Consider the following 17,604-nt stretch of genomic DNA (forward strand, 5'->3'; position numbering starts at 1 on the left):
AGGGCCAGAGACAGGGAGACATAGAACTGAAAGCAGGCTCCAGGCTCCGAGCTGTCAGCACAGAGCCCAACGCGGGGCTCGAACTCACAAACCATGAGAACGTGACCTGAGCCGAAGTCGGCCACCCAACCGACTGAGCCACCCAGGCGCCCCCAAAAAACCATGGTTTTCTTATTTTCAAAAGTGAAATACTTTTTCATAAGCATTTTAGGGAGACATTTTATTATAAATTAGGAAGGAAAAAGGACACTTTGAACAAATTGGAAAGAAAAACTGTTACTTTGCACAGCATTTGAAATTGCCAGAAAGTCAATGCCAATACAAAAATAGAGTTTAACTCAACTACCAGTGGGTTTATGCTAGTAGGAAAATTTAATTTGTGTTTCTTGCTATGTTGCTTTAAAAGTTAAACGTAGGGGCGCCTGGGTGGCTCAGTCGGTTGAGTGTCTGACTTCGGCTCAGGTCATGATCTCACAGCTCGTGGGTTCGAGCCCCGCGTCGGGCTCTGTGCTGACAGCTCGGAGCCTGGAGCCTGCTTCTGATTCTGTGTCTCCCTCTCTCTCTGCCTCTCGCCTGCTCACACACTCTCTCTCTCTCTCTCTCTCAAAAATAAATGATAAACATAAAAAATTTAAAATAAATAAATAAAAGTTAAATGTAAATTTATACTTACCAAATTAGTATTTGTCTGTTTCATTTGTTCACATTGGCTTTGTAACTGACTTTCACTACAGGAAAGCTTATCCAATTGTGACTGCAAAGAATTGGATTCAGACTGGAGCTGTGCATTCTTACTAGTGAGCTTTTCTGTAAACAGCAGTAGCTCAGATTCTCTTTTCCTACTGCCTTCGATGTCTTTTTGTAGGTCATTAATCAAAGAATTGAGACTTTCCACTTCTTCCTTCAAATTTTCAATTTCTTGTTTACCTCTAAAAAACAAAGTTTATGTTTAGGGAAAAAAAAAACTATTAAAATACATTAAGTTAATGGTTTCGGAGTTTTCATCAAATAAAATGTTTTATGAAGGTACTTTTACGCATTCATCCAAGATATTTGGATTTTTATGACTACCTGATATGTGCTAGGAACTAAGAGCTGGGAGTGTAAGTGAGCAAGACCGACACGGGCTTGCTTTCAAAGGGCTTTCATTCAAGTAAGGAAACTGTATGTGTGATAAAACATTTTTGATGAAAGCGCAGAGTGGGTTGCCTCACCTCGTATAAGTGATGTTTAAACAAATACTTAAAGTAAAGGTTAGCAAACTTTTCCTGCAAAAAGTCCAGACAGTAAACAATTTAAGCTTCTAGGGCACATGGCCCTGTGGCGACTGTTGTTCCCTGGTACCATGGTGTGAAAGCAGCCACGGACAGCCCATAACGGAATGAGAGCAGCTGTGTTCCAAAACAAAAAACTTATTTACAAAAAAAGGTAGCAGGCTGGATTTGGCTCTCGGGCCACAGTTTGCTAATTCCCGACCTAAAGAAAAAGTAGGAGTGACCAAGACATCAAAATACGTTCTTGGGTGAAATGAGCCATACACAGAGAAAGACAGATACCATGTTTTCACTCTTATGTGGATCCTGAGAAACTTAACAGAAGACCAAGGGGGAGGGGAAGGGAAAAAAAAAAAAAAAAAAAAAAAGAGGGAGGGAGCCAAACCATAAGAGACTCTTAAAAACTGAGAACTGAGGGTTGACGGGGGGTGGGAGGGAGGGGAAAGCAGGCGATGGGCATTGAGGAGGGCACCTGTCGGGATGAGCACTGGGTGTTGTATGGAAACCAATTTGACAATACATTTCATATTAAAATATATATATATGTTTTTGGTAGAAGAAACAGTATGTGCTAAATCTGGGGAGGGAACGACGGAATGACTTGTTTGTTGCTTCAACACTGATGGGGACAGCGACAGCATTATATCCCCAGCATTGAACACGGGAGACACTCAACATTTGTAAGCAATTGTGCTGAAAAAAGAGAAGGCACAGAGGGAGAAGCAAGGTGGCTACTGATCTTCCAAGCCATGCTAAGGCATCTGAGCTCACAGGGCAGTTTGAGCCAATGGGAAATCACTGAAAGCTTGTGAGATTTCCATTTTAAAAAGATTATGCTGGCCACAGTGTAGGAAATGGATTCAAAGGGAAGCAAAACAAAAACAAACAACCCCACCAAACTAAAAAAAGACAGTTTAGAAGTTGGGGCAGTTTTCCAGATGAAAGGACAATGATAGCAGTGGTGGGAACGTAAAAAATACACGACTTGAAGGATACTCACTAACACTCTGTTTCTGGTTAGATGTGTGAGGGGAAGGAGAGAAGAGCCAAGGAGGACCCCCAGGTTCCTGGGCTGCAAAGTCACGTGGGTGCTACACGCATCATTCACCTCAGGAACAGGAGAGGAGTGTATTTGTGGACAGGATAGATGAATCAGTTTGGGACACATTAAAGTTTGAGGCGTCTGTGATACTTGTGTGTCTGGAGCTGAACAAAAAGGGCTGAAGACAGTATCTGAAGGTCCTGCAGTATGGTATGGGAACGGTAAGGCTCACTCAGGGGTATGATAAAATAACAACAAAAGAGTTTTATGACAAAGAGAAGGCTGCCGAGGAAAGGAGAAAACGAGTGGCCACAAAGTGGGGAGGAACACCAGGAAAGCAGATATGAAATGAAGCCGAAGAACAGAGCATGTCAAGAAAGATAAGGGGCTTAATGGTCTCAATACTGAAAATTCAGGGCTCCTAGGTGGCTTAGTCAGTTAACTGTCAACTCTTGACTCCAGCTGGTCACGATCTCGCAGTTCATGAAATCAAGCCCCGTGTTGGGCTCTGTGCTAGATGTGAAGCCTTGTTGAGATTCGCTTTCTCCCTCTCTGTACCTCCAGCACTCATACTCTCCCTCTCTCTCTCAAAATAAGTAAGTAAAATTTTAAAAATACTGAAAATTCAAGCAAGGCTTAGTCTGAGAAGCGTGTGCTAGATTTAAGGAGGCATTAGCAGTTTTTCACGGGAGGTTGGGGTAGAACCTAGAAGGACGCAGAGAGAAAAAGAACAAAGGAAGCAAGGGCATGGAGGATGCGTATAGATGATTCTACGAAGATGCTCAGTTGTGAAGGACAGGAAAAGGGTAGGGGAGTCATAGGAATTTTAATGTTTTTAATATACAATATTTAAGTGCAGAAAGACAAAAAATTTAGAGAGGGGTAAGAAATAAAGGATAAGAGAAGCAGAAGAGCATGGGATCCACAGAAGTTGAGAGAAAAGCTCAATTCAGAGGGGAACAGGAACACTTCTTCCATAACAACAAAAGGAAAAGAAAGGTTGCAAAGGCTGGCGAGTTCACAGGACAGATCGAGAACTTGTTAGCTCCCATTTCTTTTGTGAGGTAAATAAGAGGTAATTGCCCGCTAAGCTAAGCGTAAATATCAAGGGGAGGGAGACCAGAAGTGTGAACAAAGCAGGAATAGATGCTTCCAGGTCAGGGAGAGGCTATGACTAGGGACATCATTATCATTTCCAGTTGAGGTTACTAACTAACCATGGATTTATCACAGCATCAACCCTGATGATGGCGAGAATTTTTAGCAACACTCAGCAGCAGATATGGGTAAGGTATGAAAAAGAAGGTATTTGGATTCAAGCTGAATCCACGCTCTGCCAGGTCATGTCACGAGTAGAGTCTAGCTAAAAGGTTTTACAAGAGGTCAAGGAATAAGGTCAGCTCCTGACTCTGCACTACTCACACACAAAGATACAGGTATACGTATGTATCTACCTTTGAGAAGAAAAAGTAAGTAACATAATTTGAAAGTTAAAGAATGGATAAAGAAACTAAAAACCATTCTGTCTTATAAATTGCTATTTCCAATATTGAGGGTATATACACTTTGATTTTTAGAAGCCATAATAGGAACTTCAAAGATAATCCAAAAAAGTTCAAACAAAGACAGGAATTTAAAAGTTTTTCACTAGTCAAATTGTAAAATCATTCTTGTTTAATGCAGTAATGGCATTTAAGAACACAATCTTGAGACAGAAGAGCCTATTGATTAGCATAAAGAAAAGTTGTGAAGTTTATACCTTTGATGCTGCTCCTGTATCTGATCCGCAATTTTCACTCTGTCCAATAAATTCTGAATTTCAGCTTTCTGGCGATTAATAATTTCCTTATATTTTGATAACTCATCTTCTGTTCTTAATCGTTCATCTTCTAGACATTTCACCTATCAAAAACCATAACCAAGTTAGCGTACAAACAATATTTTCTTGTTCCTTAATTACTTCAAATAGTGATTACATATTAATAATCCAAGCTAAATTCTGGAGTGGAACTAATTAATGTGAAGAAAATACAATGGGATGTTGACAGTCCTAGGACTCAGTCTCAGATTTCTTATGATTTAGTCTCGGGAGTTTTAGCCTGTCACATTGTTTTTGCTGAATCTCCATTTCCTCACCTGAAAACCGTATACCTTCCCTACTTACCTCAAAAAACTGGCATGGAGAACAAATGGAATGCACACGAAAGGCACTTTGAAAACTATTAAGTGATGGCAAATTCCAGGTCGTTACTTAAAAGCCTATTTCTAAATAAATAAATGGTATTCAATGATATTTCACATCCATATCAAAAGGGATACTATTCTTCCAAGAAGGACTATACTAGATTGTTAGAAATTAACACTGTACAAGGCTATATGGGAGAAATATAAAGTCTATTATTTTTTGTCACTCACAGTTCTAAAGTCCAACTTTCTTTCCAATTAATTCGCTGACAAGACTGCCTTACATTAGAGGCCCGAGGAGAAGTTACAGAAACAGCAAATGTGCTGTAAAACAGCAATGTGTGGCAAATAGTTCAAAGGGACTAAAGTAGAAGACATTTTCATTTCAATAAGAGACTCACCTTCGTTGCTAGGAAATCGACATTCTACTCCTCTGAGTTCTTTCATTTTGAAACATTTCTATATAAATATCCTTTCTCCAACACTTGGAAAATCAGAATGAGTCCCAAATTAAAGACATTGACCTTTCCTCTGAAATGACTAATGATTTAATTACCTTTGTTCTCAGTGTTCGTAGTTCATCCATGCCCTCCTTAAATGTCCTCTTTAGATCTTCCAGTTCTTTTATTTTGGCATGATGCATCTTTTAAAAAGTTTAAAAGAAACCACAAATCATTATGTACCAGACAAGATCTAAAAGTTACTGCGTGTTCCTTCGAAAAGGCCTTATTATTCTCTTATTACACTTACTATAACATTATTTATTATTTCTCTCCCTCTGTATTTATTACACAATCCACGGTATGAAAAGAACAAAGCCACTCACCTCTAGCTGGTCGGATTTTTCTTGCATCTGTTTTTCAAGTTCTCCTTTTGTGACTCTAAGCTTGGCATCCAGCTCGTTTGATTTAATTTCTTCTGACTCCTAACGGAAAAGAAATGAAAAAAGTATGACTTAACTTTTAAAGTTTTATACTTTGGAACGTGACAGCTTTTGCCATTGTTTACTGATTGTGAAATGCATACCTTACATACTAAAAAGGATTGCACTGAAAGGTTTTTAAGATGTCAATTCTGCACGAACAAGAATAGCACTTAAGATACGGAACATAACACAGAGTAGGTTTTATGTTATACGTTTCCTGTACTCTTCATTCTTCTGACATTTTCTAATGTTTTTATTTGGTTAAAACTTCCCCAATAAGATCTCTATTTAAGCTGCAAGTACTTTAACACAGGAAATAGTCTGCAATTTATTTAACTGTCCTACCAAATCCATTCCACACTACAAACACTGGAGATACAAAACGAGTACTGATATTTGGTGCAATTTTGTTACTAATCTATTTGAAAAGTTAAGCATACCTGATACGTTTTTATCATATCCTGACAATTTTTCCTTATCTGATCTGCTTCTTCCTTTGCTTGAGTTAACTTTGTTGTTGTTTCTTTGAGTTTATCTTTGGTTTCCTGCATTGACAAAAGACAGTGTGAGACAAGAAAAAAATACATAGTGGTCTTTGCCTTGGTCTTTGACACAAAACTCCTAAAACCCTTGTAATATCCTAAGTGATAAGAACACTAGGAGCATTTCTTGTTGCAATATTGTGTGTGTGTGTGTGTATGTGTGTGTGTGTGTGTGTGTGTGTGTGTGTTTGGGCGTGGAGCCCAACGCAGGGCTTGAACTCACAACCCTGAAAGTAAGACCTGAGCTGAGATCAAGAGTCGGACATTTAACTGACTGAGCCACCCACGCAACCCACTGCAATATTGCTCTTGGCCTCTGCTCCTGACATAGAGCTCTTGAAACCCCTGTAACTTCCTGAGTGACAGGAGTGTCTTTTGTTCTAATGAGACAACGCTAGGTGGGCTCCTGGATGAGAGCTGGTCACCAAAAAGACCATGTCATGATTAGAAGCCAGGAATTTTTAGCCCCCAAAGAAAGCCTGAAGATGGAGCTGACGATCCATCATGTCTACTTAACAAAGCCTCCATAAAATCCCAAAGTGTGGGGCTCAGAGAGCTTCCACGCTGGCAAGTATGACCACGCTGAGAGGGGGACGCCCGCCAACTCCATGGGGATGGAAGCTCCTGCGCCTGGGACCCTTCCAGACCCCACCCTACACAGCTCTTCATCTGGTTGTTCATCCGTGTCCTTTATCATACCCTTCATAATGTGGTAAACGTGTGTTTCTCTGAGTTCTTTAAGGAAAATTTCCAACCCAAGGAGGGGGTGGCTGCAACTTCTGATCTATAGCTGGTTGGTCATAAGCACGGGTGATAACATCTGAAGTATGTATGTGGCAGGGGGTGGGTGGGCATTCTTGTAAGACCGAACCCTTAACCTGTGGGATCCGATGCTACCTCCAGGGAGATGTGTCAGAGTCGAGTGAAACTGCAGGACACCTAGGTGGTATTCACAGAGAATTACTTGCAGGGAGGGAAAACCTCCACCCATCTGGTGGACCAGAAGTGTCAGAGGTCAAGTGTCTTGTGTAAAAGTAAAGGAGACTCACAGGGAAGAAAGACACAGTAGGGAGAACTGGGTTCTTCCCTACACTGGGGAAGGAAAACATTGTCCCTCACAGACAGCGACAAGGTTGAGCACAGTAACGTGATGAACGGTAAGAACAATGATCAGAATAGAGAAAGTTCTTGTCTTGGCACTGCCACTGAGGGGTCACATATTTTCTAGAAAAAACACTTTATGCTTTTGACAACAAATAAAGCGGCCTATGCAGTTAACTGATAGCCATAAAATAAAGTTAAATTTGACAGAGTTTTAAGTAATTCGCTACAAGTAACTAACATGATAAGCCAAGACGAACACAGCGTTAAACAGCTCTTTGCACACACACAAAAGACAGTTGTTTCACAGCCATGGTATCTATTCGAAACTGTCTTACACATCCATGCTGTGATTTGGTTTCTGTTCCTAACCACTCTCCTGAAATAGCAATTCTGAAGGTTTGGACGGACTACCCTTACCAAATCCAACTACTTTCTCTCATTTTTAATTCTTGACTTACCTGCTCCAGTTCTGACCCCTTCTGACTCTTTGGATAGCCTTCCTCTGTTTCTACTACAAGACAATATACTGTTTTTTCCCTCTTTGCTGTTGCCTTCTCTGTATCCTCAACTGGCTTCCTGCTTCCTGTGGCAATTTTTCAGATACAGCCCTGCTCTGCAGCTCATTTTCCACAGTTCTCCTTCAGAGCACCCATCCAGTCCCATGGTCTGGGCTATCCTGTGGATTTGAGACGAGGGTTTAGGTATGACCTCCTGGTAGCTGCTAGTCAGAAGGGGGTAGATGCTGCTATTCTGCCTTCCCATAGACAGAATCCGGGGCATCATAGGGTATAACAATGTACACGCCGTACTGTAGCTTTCGTGTTCCCCCCTTTGAGTACACAGCTTCTGGACAACCCCCGGCTTAGTACCTGCCACATGTTTATTGTTCAAGTATATTTGCTGAATCAACAAGGAATCACTAATATAAACTTTCTGCTGTAGGTAGGCCGGTCTTGCTAAATATCAAATACTCATCTCCCATTTTTCCTTTTTTCTTGTTGTTCCTCCACTTTGAACGTCTTTCTCTTCGTCTTTTGAACCATCTAAATTGCACCTATCTTCACACACCGCTTCTCTCATGTCATTTTTTATTATAATCTCTCATACAATTAAGTACTTAGCTAGACACTTCCAGTTGCTGGTCTTCTAGTAAAAACTTGGTTTGGATTAAAACTCAGCATCACTTCGGGGCGCCCGGGTGGCTCAGTCGGTTAAGCGTCCGACTTCGGCTCAGGTCATGATCTCACGGTCCGTGAGTTCGAGCCCCACATCGGGCTCTGTGCTGACCGCTCAGAGCCTGGAGCCTGCTTCGGATTCTGTGTCTCCCTCTCTCTCTGACCCTCCCCCGTTCACGCTCTGTCTCTGTCTCAAAAATAAATAAACATTAAAAAAAAATCTCAGTATCACTTCTAAAATACAAATTATTTGGAGAATTTTTCAAACCTTGGTTTTTTTTTGTTTTTTTTTTTTTTTTGATATCAGAGTATTAGCTTGAAGAGGGGAGGGGAGAGAAAAATCGTTCATATATTTTTTCCCACTTTCATATCAATAACTGAAATAGCTAGGCACACAGTAGGTACTCCACTCAAAAACCAGCAATTGAGAGATTCGTATAATGCTAAATCATTATTAAATAATCGAATAAAATAAGTTTGGTTAAGGTATTATGTGTTCACTGCCATGTAAGGCACTGTTCTAAGCTTTGGGGAAATATTACTGGAAGACAGTTAAAATATCTACTCTCATAAAGCTGGTATTCTAGTGATGATCATAAATAATACATAAAATACATAAGTAAAACGTTATATTAGATAGTGACAAGTGCTAGGGAGTAAAAATAAAGGGCACAAGCAAGTCTGAAGGGAGGTATGAATGTTGAGAGAGCCAGGGAAAGTGACACTGAGAGGTGACAGATGGGTAAAGACCTGAAAGAAGTGAGCACGAAGAGTCGCTAAAGGACTGGATATGGTGACTGAGAATTCAAGGACAATCCTCAGGTTTTGGGCCTGGGCAACTACAAGACTGAACTGCCATCTACTGAGAAGGGAAGCAATGGAGGGCGGGCACATTATCCACTGAGTTTTAGACATGTTCAGTTGAAGATGCCTGTGAGTCATCCCAGATGTCAGATGCCAAACAGCCACTGGACTCTATGAATCTGGAATTCTGTGTCCAAGTTATAAATCTAGGAGTCACTAACTAGCATAGCTTTTAAAGTTTCATGTTTTTCAAGTCCACCAATCTTGTCTTCTACAGTATCTAATCTTGTTAATTCTGCCCACTGTATTTTTCATCCCAGACGTTACATCCATTTCACCTTTTATGTCTCTACTTTTAACACACTCATGCTTTTATTTACCTTCTTGAATATATGGACTATATTTTTATAACAGCTCTTTTAACATCCTTACCTACTTCTTTCGCCTAGGTCATTTCTGGCTTTGTTTCTACCAATTGATTTTTCTTTACTTCTCATTATAGGCTATATTTTCCTGCTTCTTTGCATGTCTGGTAATTTTTTATTGGATTCCAGACACTGTCAATTTTAAGTTTGTAGATCCTAGAGATTTCTGAATTCAAGTTTTTTGGGCTTTCTTCTGGGACACGGTTATTTGAAACAATTTGATTTGAGGTTTTCTTTCAAAGCTTTGTAAGATGGGTCCATAACAGACTTTGAGTTCGGGCTAATTAGTCCCCACTGCTAAAGCAACACCCTTCTGAGGACCACTGGATGCCCTGTATGTTAAGAGCGCTCTCTCTTGGTTGGGGGAAACGTGAGCCGCTCTTATGAGCCCTAGGAATTGTCACCCCTACTCCTTTCTGAGTACTCCACCTCTTTCTCATACACATATACTGATTAGTACTGAAGGGAACACAGTGCAAATCTCCAAATCTTTCTCTTCTCTGGTACTCTACCCTGTTTCCCATACTTCAAACTTTGTCTCCTCAATTCAGGGAGACTTGCTGGGATCTGTCTGGGTTCTTCTTCTTTGCAGCAACCTGCAAATTCTCCATCTTGCTTGATTCCCTTCTCTCAGGGATCACTGTCCCGTGCTGCCTTTGTTGTCCCAAACCTAAAAACCTTCATTTCATATATTTTCTTTTTTTTTTTTTTAATTAAGTTTTTTAAGGTGGGAGGCTAAACTGAACCCTGTTACTCCATAATGCAACCAATTATAGTTATAGAAGAGTTACAGAACTGAACAGATACTTCTACCATGTGAGGTAACAGTAAAGCTAATTAAAAGTGAGCACCAGGGGCGCCTGGGTGGCGCAGTCGGTTAAGCGTCCGACTTCAGCCAGGTCACGATCTCGCGGTCCGTGAGTTCGAGCCCCGCGTCGGGCTCTGGGCCGACGGCTCGGAGCCTGGAGCCTGTTTCCGATTCTGTGTCTCCCTCTCTCTGTGCCCCTCCCCCGTTCATGCTCTGTCTCTCTCTGTCCCCAAAATAAATAAAAAACGTTGAAAAAAAAAATTAAAAAAAAAAAAAAGTGAGCACTAGTTTCTAATTAGTGGGCTTTATAAGTTAAACCATACAAGAATGAAGTTATCACTGACAACATAACTTTCAGAGAAGAGCACAGATCGTAAGTAGCAGAGTCTTGTTGAGGGAATAAATTATAAAATATACCAACCCTTAGTAGCACATTAGGTCTGCAGGATAGTACAATCTCTTGCATCTGGGGGTTTAGATGTTGTCCTCATATCCAAGAATCCACTCCTCAAGCTTTCCCTGAAGCAAAATTGTCTAGCAAGCACCCAGTACAGTCAAGCTACAGTCTACTGCCACATCTGTTGCTGGCCCTATCTAGGCTCCAGTGAGATTATTTTATCCTGGGACCAAGTAGGTAAATAGGTAGCAACCAGGTAGGTGAACAATTATATGAGGTACACTGTGGGGAAAGTCCTTCACTACACTAAAAATAAAAGGCTTTTGTTTTTAGAAGCTAGGCGTTAAAAACACATTTCAATTTAACTTCCAAAGGAGTTTCAGAAAAGGAATAAGTGAAACTATTTCCATTGTCTGATCCAATTGATAATTCTACTGATGAAGGAGCTATCCGATCGAACTAAGACTTAGTTTCTGGTAATAGCTCTGGAGGTCTGTTCAGCGGTTAGTGATCACAGTGAATCCAGTAACATCCAGAACTTCAATATTAATACCTAGGACTGGGTGGGCAGAAACTAGAAATTGGAAAGGGTGCCTGGAGAAAAACTTACGAGAGTCCTGGCTCTTGTTCACATTTTAAAAGGTGGCCTATACTGCCTAGACGGTCATTAAATCTTTGCATCCTTTGATCTAGAGACGCCACCTCACATCTCCTAGGTAAATACGTATAACAGGTAACCAGGATCCCATTCCAGACACTCTCTCAAAGCAATTACTGTGTCCTCCATGGCTTTTACAGCATCCATATTATTTCATACAGTGCTGTGCACAGAGGAAGGCCCAGTTAAACACCTGCTGGTTAATAAATGCCTTAAAAAAAAAAAAAAACTGGTTAATTTCTAATTTCCACATACTAGGTCAATATGCTTATTTTCGTTTTCTAGCAATCCACACCACGTGACCTCATTATGTCAGCCTTAAACTATTTCTCTAACCTACTTACAAAGTATCTGGTTTCATCTCACCTCAAAGCTGCCATTAAGTATCTATTATTACCAATTTTTTAACACATATGGTCACAGAAGACCAAATGTTAGCCTTTCACTTTTCACGCTCCAATGCTAGTATTCCAATAAGTTGCAGCATCCCATCCCTTAGGGCTAGAGATAATGAGGAGAAAAGTGCCACAGATATTAGATATGACCCACTATTATCTTCAGATCTTGAATCAATTTGGATAGTTTGGAAATCATTATCATGATGTAGGATTTGGAATTTTAATTCTTCATTCTGTAACTTAAAGTAAAGGGAAATTTTAAATGATTTACAGCCCTGCCTGTGTGAACTGCAAGGATTTCCGCTCCTAATTCCTTCTGGCAATTCCGTCTCTGCCTGTGTAGCTCGTCAACACTCCTGTGCGGATCAGCATTTAGCTCAGAACTTGAGGACAGCCGCCATTCTCTATTCTGTCACCACCGTCAACACTTCTCCCAACAGTTTTCTCTGATAATATTATATGCAAATATCCAAAGGTTATTAACAGTTCTACTTAGAATTATTTAGTGAGATAACCTATGATTATGGTTTTAAACAATATCATTAATCTTATTTTTGAAAACTTGGCAATTGTTATAAATAATACTGCTCTTCAGTTTAAATCCTATTTTGAAGTTGTTCTTTTACTTCACATCTGTCATCTTCAGATTTTTATTAACTCTTATACCAGTTCAGTTGGCGCTTAAAATCATGGCATCACATACCAGCCTTTAGGATCACTTATCATTATATTAATTTTTTTTAAATGATACTCATTAGGCATAATACCAATGCAATTATATTCATAATAAACAGATATGGAAACATTCTTAAAATCTTTATTATACTCTTATTAAAATAAAAATTTATATTTATTAAAAATTTTTCTTAAATGTTTATTTTTGAGAGAGAGAGCATGCATGTGCGTGCACACACGTCGGGGAGGGGCAGAGAGAGAGAGAGAGAGAGAGACAGAGAGAGAGAGTGAGTCACACAGAATCTGAAGCAGGTTCCAGGCTCCCAGCTGTCAGCACAGAGCCCAGCACAGGGCTGGAACTCACGAACCGCGAGATCATGACCTGAGCCGAAGTCCGACACTTAACCAATTGAGCCACCCAGGTGCCTCTATTTTCTTTTATTTTTGAGAGAGCGAGTGGGAGTGCACAAGGGTGCATATAAGCCGGGGAGGGGCAGGGGACAGAGGGAGAGAGAGAACATTAAGCAGGCTCCACACTTGGTGGCACACATGGGGCTCAATCCCACAACTCTGGGATTATGACCTGAGTTGAAGTCAAGAGTCAGACGTTCAACCGACTGAGTCACCCAGGCACCACATAAATAAGAATTTATATTTCTTGATTATAAGAATCTTAGCATCACTGATATTCCTTTTAAATTTTCAGAGTTTACTTTTAATTTTTATAAATAACCCACAGACTCCCCTCTTTCCCCTAAATTTCTGACGTTTAATATTAAATATAGATATCAAAAAATGCTTGAAGAACAAAATCAATTTTGGATTTATAAACAATGAATGACAAAGTTTAATATTTTTTAAATTTATAAAATTTAATAGTGTAATTTAATATGTAAATCATGCAAGGAAATATCTTTTCACAATTACCAAATATTTAGGCCCCACCTACTCCACAGAAGTCACTAAATTAAGCTTTATGCCTCATTAACTATTATTGCATTTGCTCTTAAAACTGGTTTTAATAATTTTGCCATTGCATTACAGTACTTACCTTGTGTGAATCCATTTCTGCTTTTAATTTGTTTTGTGCCCATTTTACTTTTATGACATGAGAGTTGATATCTTCTTTTAATTTGTCAATTTCTCTGGTGAGTCTAGTAGTTTCACTTTCCTAAAACAATATCACTAGGTCATATTTTTCACTTAAACAATCAACCAACTCTTTGTGTATCTTTTATGCCTCATCAAAATAATCAGTGCAATTAACACTGTATTTCAGGGGCTAGCATATTATAACCTACAAGCTGTAAACCTAATTTAAAGTTCAAATGATTAAGAGAGTAGCAAAACCCTACATCAAATTAATAGACGTAAGATGATTAACATTTACATTTTAACCAACTAGGTACGTTGCAAGTACAAGCACACCTTCATGATTCTTCTCAACTGGCTGGCATTCAGGCAAAATACAAATTAAATTTTTCCAGAATTCCTGAGAACAATGACAACATTTCTGAACTAAAAGTTAATTTATATAAAAAAAAAAAATAACATTCATCATCAAGAAATGATAATCCACTAGAAATAAGACCATGACATGAGGCAGCTACTTAACAGTAAGGACTCTAAAAAGCTCAGTAATTAAATCTTTTGGGGCAGCATCTAAGAAGAACATGTTTTTCTGCAAGAAAAATATAAATTCTATTCTATGATAAATAACTGTTACACTGAGATTCAGTCAAATTGTATACTTCTGGCTGAAAAATTGTTTACATCTTGATCATACTATGTATATATTTTACCAAAATAAAATGTTTTGAAGCAGGACTCTCATTTCTTCAACATATAGATATTAAAAGAGGACTTTAAAAAAATACCTGTCAAGAAAATGTTGTTTAATAAACATGTGTCAATCTCATTTTTTCCCAGCAAAGACTTTTCGCAGACAAGTAATGAGATATTAAAGTTACTAAAACATTCATGTTCTTAGAAGGCAAACTAACAAAACCACTTTATGTTTAATAGTGACTTAACCACATTAAGTTATGATTATTTGATTAAAGAAAAGCAAAAAGAATACATTTCAACTAAGGTACAACAGCACCACGTTATACCTTTGTCTCATACAGCTGGTGCAACCGTCCTTTCTCCTGAGAAAGCTGCTTAATTTTGTTAGTGTTTTTCTCAGATTCTTTATTTGCATCTCTGAGTTTTCTTTCAAGTATCTCTTTTTCCTTTCGAAGGTCTAAAGATTCCTTCTCGCCTCTTACATACTTCATTACCATTGCTTCTTTTTCCTGGCGTGCCTCTTCACATTTTTTGTTGGCCTTTGAAAAAATATCCAGCATTAATAAAACTTTTTTTGCAAAACAAAATCAAAATCAATCAAAATAAGTAATACTTAGGGCACCCGAGTGACTCAGTGGGTTAAGCATCCAGCTTTGGCTCTGGTCATGATTTCACAGTTCATGAGCTCGAGCCCCACATCCGACTCTGCCCTGACAACAGATCAGATCCGCTGTCTCCCTTGCTCTCTGCCCATCCCCTCCTCTCTCCCTCCCTCTCAAGAACAAATATTAAAAAAATAATAGGGGTGCCTGGGTGGCTCAGTCAAACATCTGACTTTGGCTCAGGTCATGATCTCATGGTTCGTGATTTCAAGTCCCACGTAGGGCTCTCTGCTGTCAGCACAGAGCCTGCTTCAGATCCTCTGTCCCCCACTCTCTCTGCCCCTCCCCTGCTTATGCTCTGTCTCTCTCAAAATAAATAAACTTTAAAAATAATTTTAAATAACAAAAAAATAATAAAATAAAATTCTTCTACAATATCACCAATGTATTTTTGGGTTTTTTTGCACAACATTCTCAGGCCTGTGTCATGAAATTTTTAAATGAAAGGAAAAATTCAGAATTACAGAAAAAAGATACAGCCAATAAATTACTATCACTACTATTTGCCTTTACTCTTTCCTTTTCCTTTTACTTTGGCTGACATAGTTACTGTTTCCCATTTACTCCTCCAGATCCACTCTTCCACTCTTTCCTATCCCACCCTGTGCTTTGGGAAGATGACTATCACGGACCGTATCAATAAGTTCCCTTGCCCTCATACTTCCAGTTGGATTCAGTCAACGGGAGGCATTAGGCAGATCAGAACTACAGGCAAAGAGTGAGACCTGGCTCCTCCAGAGTCACCACAGGTTCGCGGAAGGCCACTGTCTGTGTCAGGTGTCCACACTATACAACTAACCCTTCTGAGTTGCATTACCTGCTCCCTCTCCTTATTCCTTTAGCTCAAAGAGTAACAGTGGCTCCTCTAGCATCTCAAGACCCCGCATTTTCCTTTGGGTCCCCTAAACCTCGTCCATACTTTTTTGTAAAGAGTCCTTTCATTACATTCTCAAATCGGCAGTTTCTGTTTTCTGCCAGGACCCTGACTATATGGCTGACAATTCCTAAAATCTAAAAATCTTAGCTCCCTCGCTAACTGTAGGCTAATGAATGATCATCTGATTTCTTGTATATGAAAAACTTTTCTAAAGCGTTTCACTTAATAAAAAAATATCTAGGGGCGCCTGGGTGGCTCAGTCGGTTAAGCGGCCGACTTCGGCTCAGGTCATGATCTCGCGGTCCGTGAGTTCGAGCCCCACGTCGGGCTCTGTGCTGACCACTCCGAGCCTGGAGCCTATTTCGGATTCTGTGTCTCCCTCTCTCTGACCCTCCCCCATTCATGCTCTGTGTCTCTCTGTCTGAAAAATAAATAAACGTTAAAAAAAAAATACCTAATTGGATTGTGATATCTATATACTCTCAAAATTCTGTTAATATAAGCCAGTGCTCCATATTCTGAAGTTTCATGCAATGAAAACTTCTACAGATAGCCCTTCATTTAAGTAAATTTACACTCACAGCTTGCAAATATGATGGAACACATATTTATGTTATAAAAGATGAAACCTTAAACTTTAGGGCTTTTCATTGGCATCTAGTGGTAAATACCAACTGATACTATAACTGCATTGAAGAAGATAGAACGTTAAAGAGAATATAGGTAAAGCTACCATGGTCTGATGAAAAGTACATGACAAAGAACGTTTCATGAAGTTCTGCTATAGCTGATAAGCACATCTAGTAGACACTCAGAATACTATACAAATACTTTTCAAAATTGTCCAATTGGGCCCCCCCCCTGAAATAACCTGTTAATTTTCAGGAAAAATTAAGGGAAATATTGGAATAGGAATGTCAGAGATCCCTGAGGATTTCACGACGTAATTGTAGACAAGGATTGAGGAAACTGCTGGAACTGGTTAACGGAATTAGCTATATTTTTAGATAATTGAATAACTGTTCTTAGGAAAAGCAATTAATGATAATATCAACTTAAAAAGAAGTCTAGTTTCATAAGTTGATGTTCAGATAATGTATTAGCTTCTGGAAACACAAAGAACAAGTTGTGGCTTCTGTCCCAGAAAAGCTCATTATCTAGGTATGAATAACATATAAACAAAATGTTTACACATTATATAAACAACATATATACATATAACATGAACAAAAGCGCAAATGCCTAGTTGTATAAAATAGCATAACTTTTTTGAGGATATCAAGACATTTTGGAAGATTTAAATTTAGCATGTTGGTTGGACTGGGTGGGGGGAAGTAGTTATGAAACAGATTTAATTAGAGATTAAATCTTCAAAGGAAGAAGGGCTTCTCTTATCATGCTAATGAGTTGAGATTTTATCCTACAGGCAATGGGAAGCCAAAGGGTTTATAAATCAAACCTTTTATTAAACGAATTAGTAAGAGAACTGGTGGCAGGATGGTAGCTTCGCTGAAATTGAGAGATGGGAAGCAGAAAAACCAGAAAAAAGACAATTAAAATAAAGTAGAATAGTATGAGGTTCTGGACTATGCGAGGGATGTCCTGTTTCTCGGTCATCCGTGGATCAGCTGCGAAGGAATAACGTGGGGTGCTGAGTGTTCACATTTCTAGGTCTCAACCCAGATGATGGCAGCACCTACTTCCCAGAACTGCTGGAAGTATTAAACAAGATCATACAGTAACTATTGCTTAAGCTTCTGTAAAAAGTCTGTCCATTTAGGGTACAGATAAAGGAAGAGGAGCCAGTAAGTCTTTGGATTTGACCAGTTTAAGATATTTATCACTGACTTGGATAAACACATAGAA

General features: G+C 39.2%; 1 protein-coding gene across 2 annotated transcripts in view; it reads right to left on the reverse strand.

The window, feature by feature from the left end:
* CCDC186 (coiled-coil domain containing 186) overlaps positions 1–17,604 on the reverse strand; it is a 54,672-nt gene that overhangs the window by 10,568 nt on the left and 26,500 nt on the right. For both annotated transcript variants that reach the window (XM_058697850.1, XM_058697851.1), the window contains exons 5-11: positions 14,526–14,738; positions 13,463–13,582; positions 5,866–5,970; positions 5,327–5,425; positions 5,057–5,143; positions 4,076–4,218; positions 674–929 (exon numbers count right to left, since the gene is read on the reverse strand). In XM_058697850.1, the coding sequence (XP_058553833.1) occupies positions 674–929; positions 4,076–4,218; positions 5,057–5,143; positions 5,327–5,425; positions 5,866–5,970; positions 13,463–13,582; positions 14,526–14,738 (1,023 nt within the window). The remainder of the gene's footprint in view (positions 1–673; positions 930–4,075; positions 4,219–5,056; positions 5,144–5,326; positions 5,426–5,865; positions 5,971–13,462; positions 13,583–14,525; positions 14,739–17,604) is intronic.

Source organism: Neofelis nebulosa, chromosome 13 (assembly GCF_028018385.1).
Source record: "Neofelis nebulosa isolate mNeoNeb1 chromosome 13, mNeoNeb1.pri, whole genome shotgun sequence".
In the NCBI taxonomy this organism is placed as follows: domain Eukaryota; kingdom Metazoa; phylum Chordata; class Mammalia; order Carnivora; family Felidae; genus Neofelis; species Neofelis nebulosa.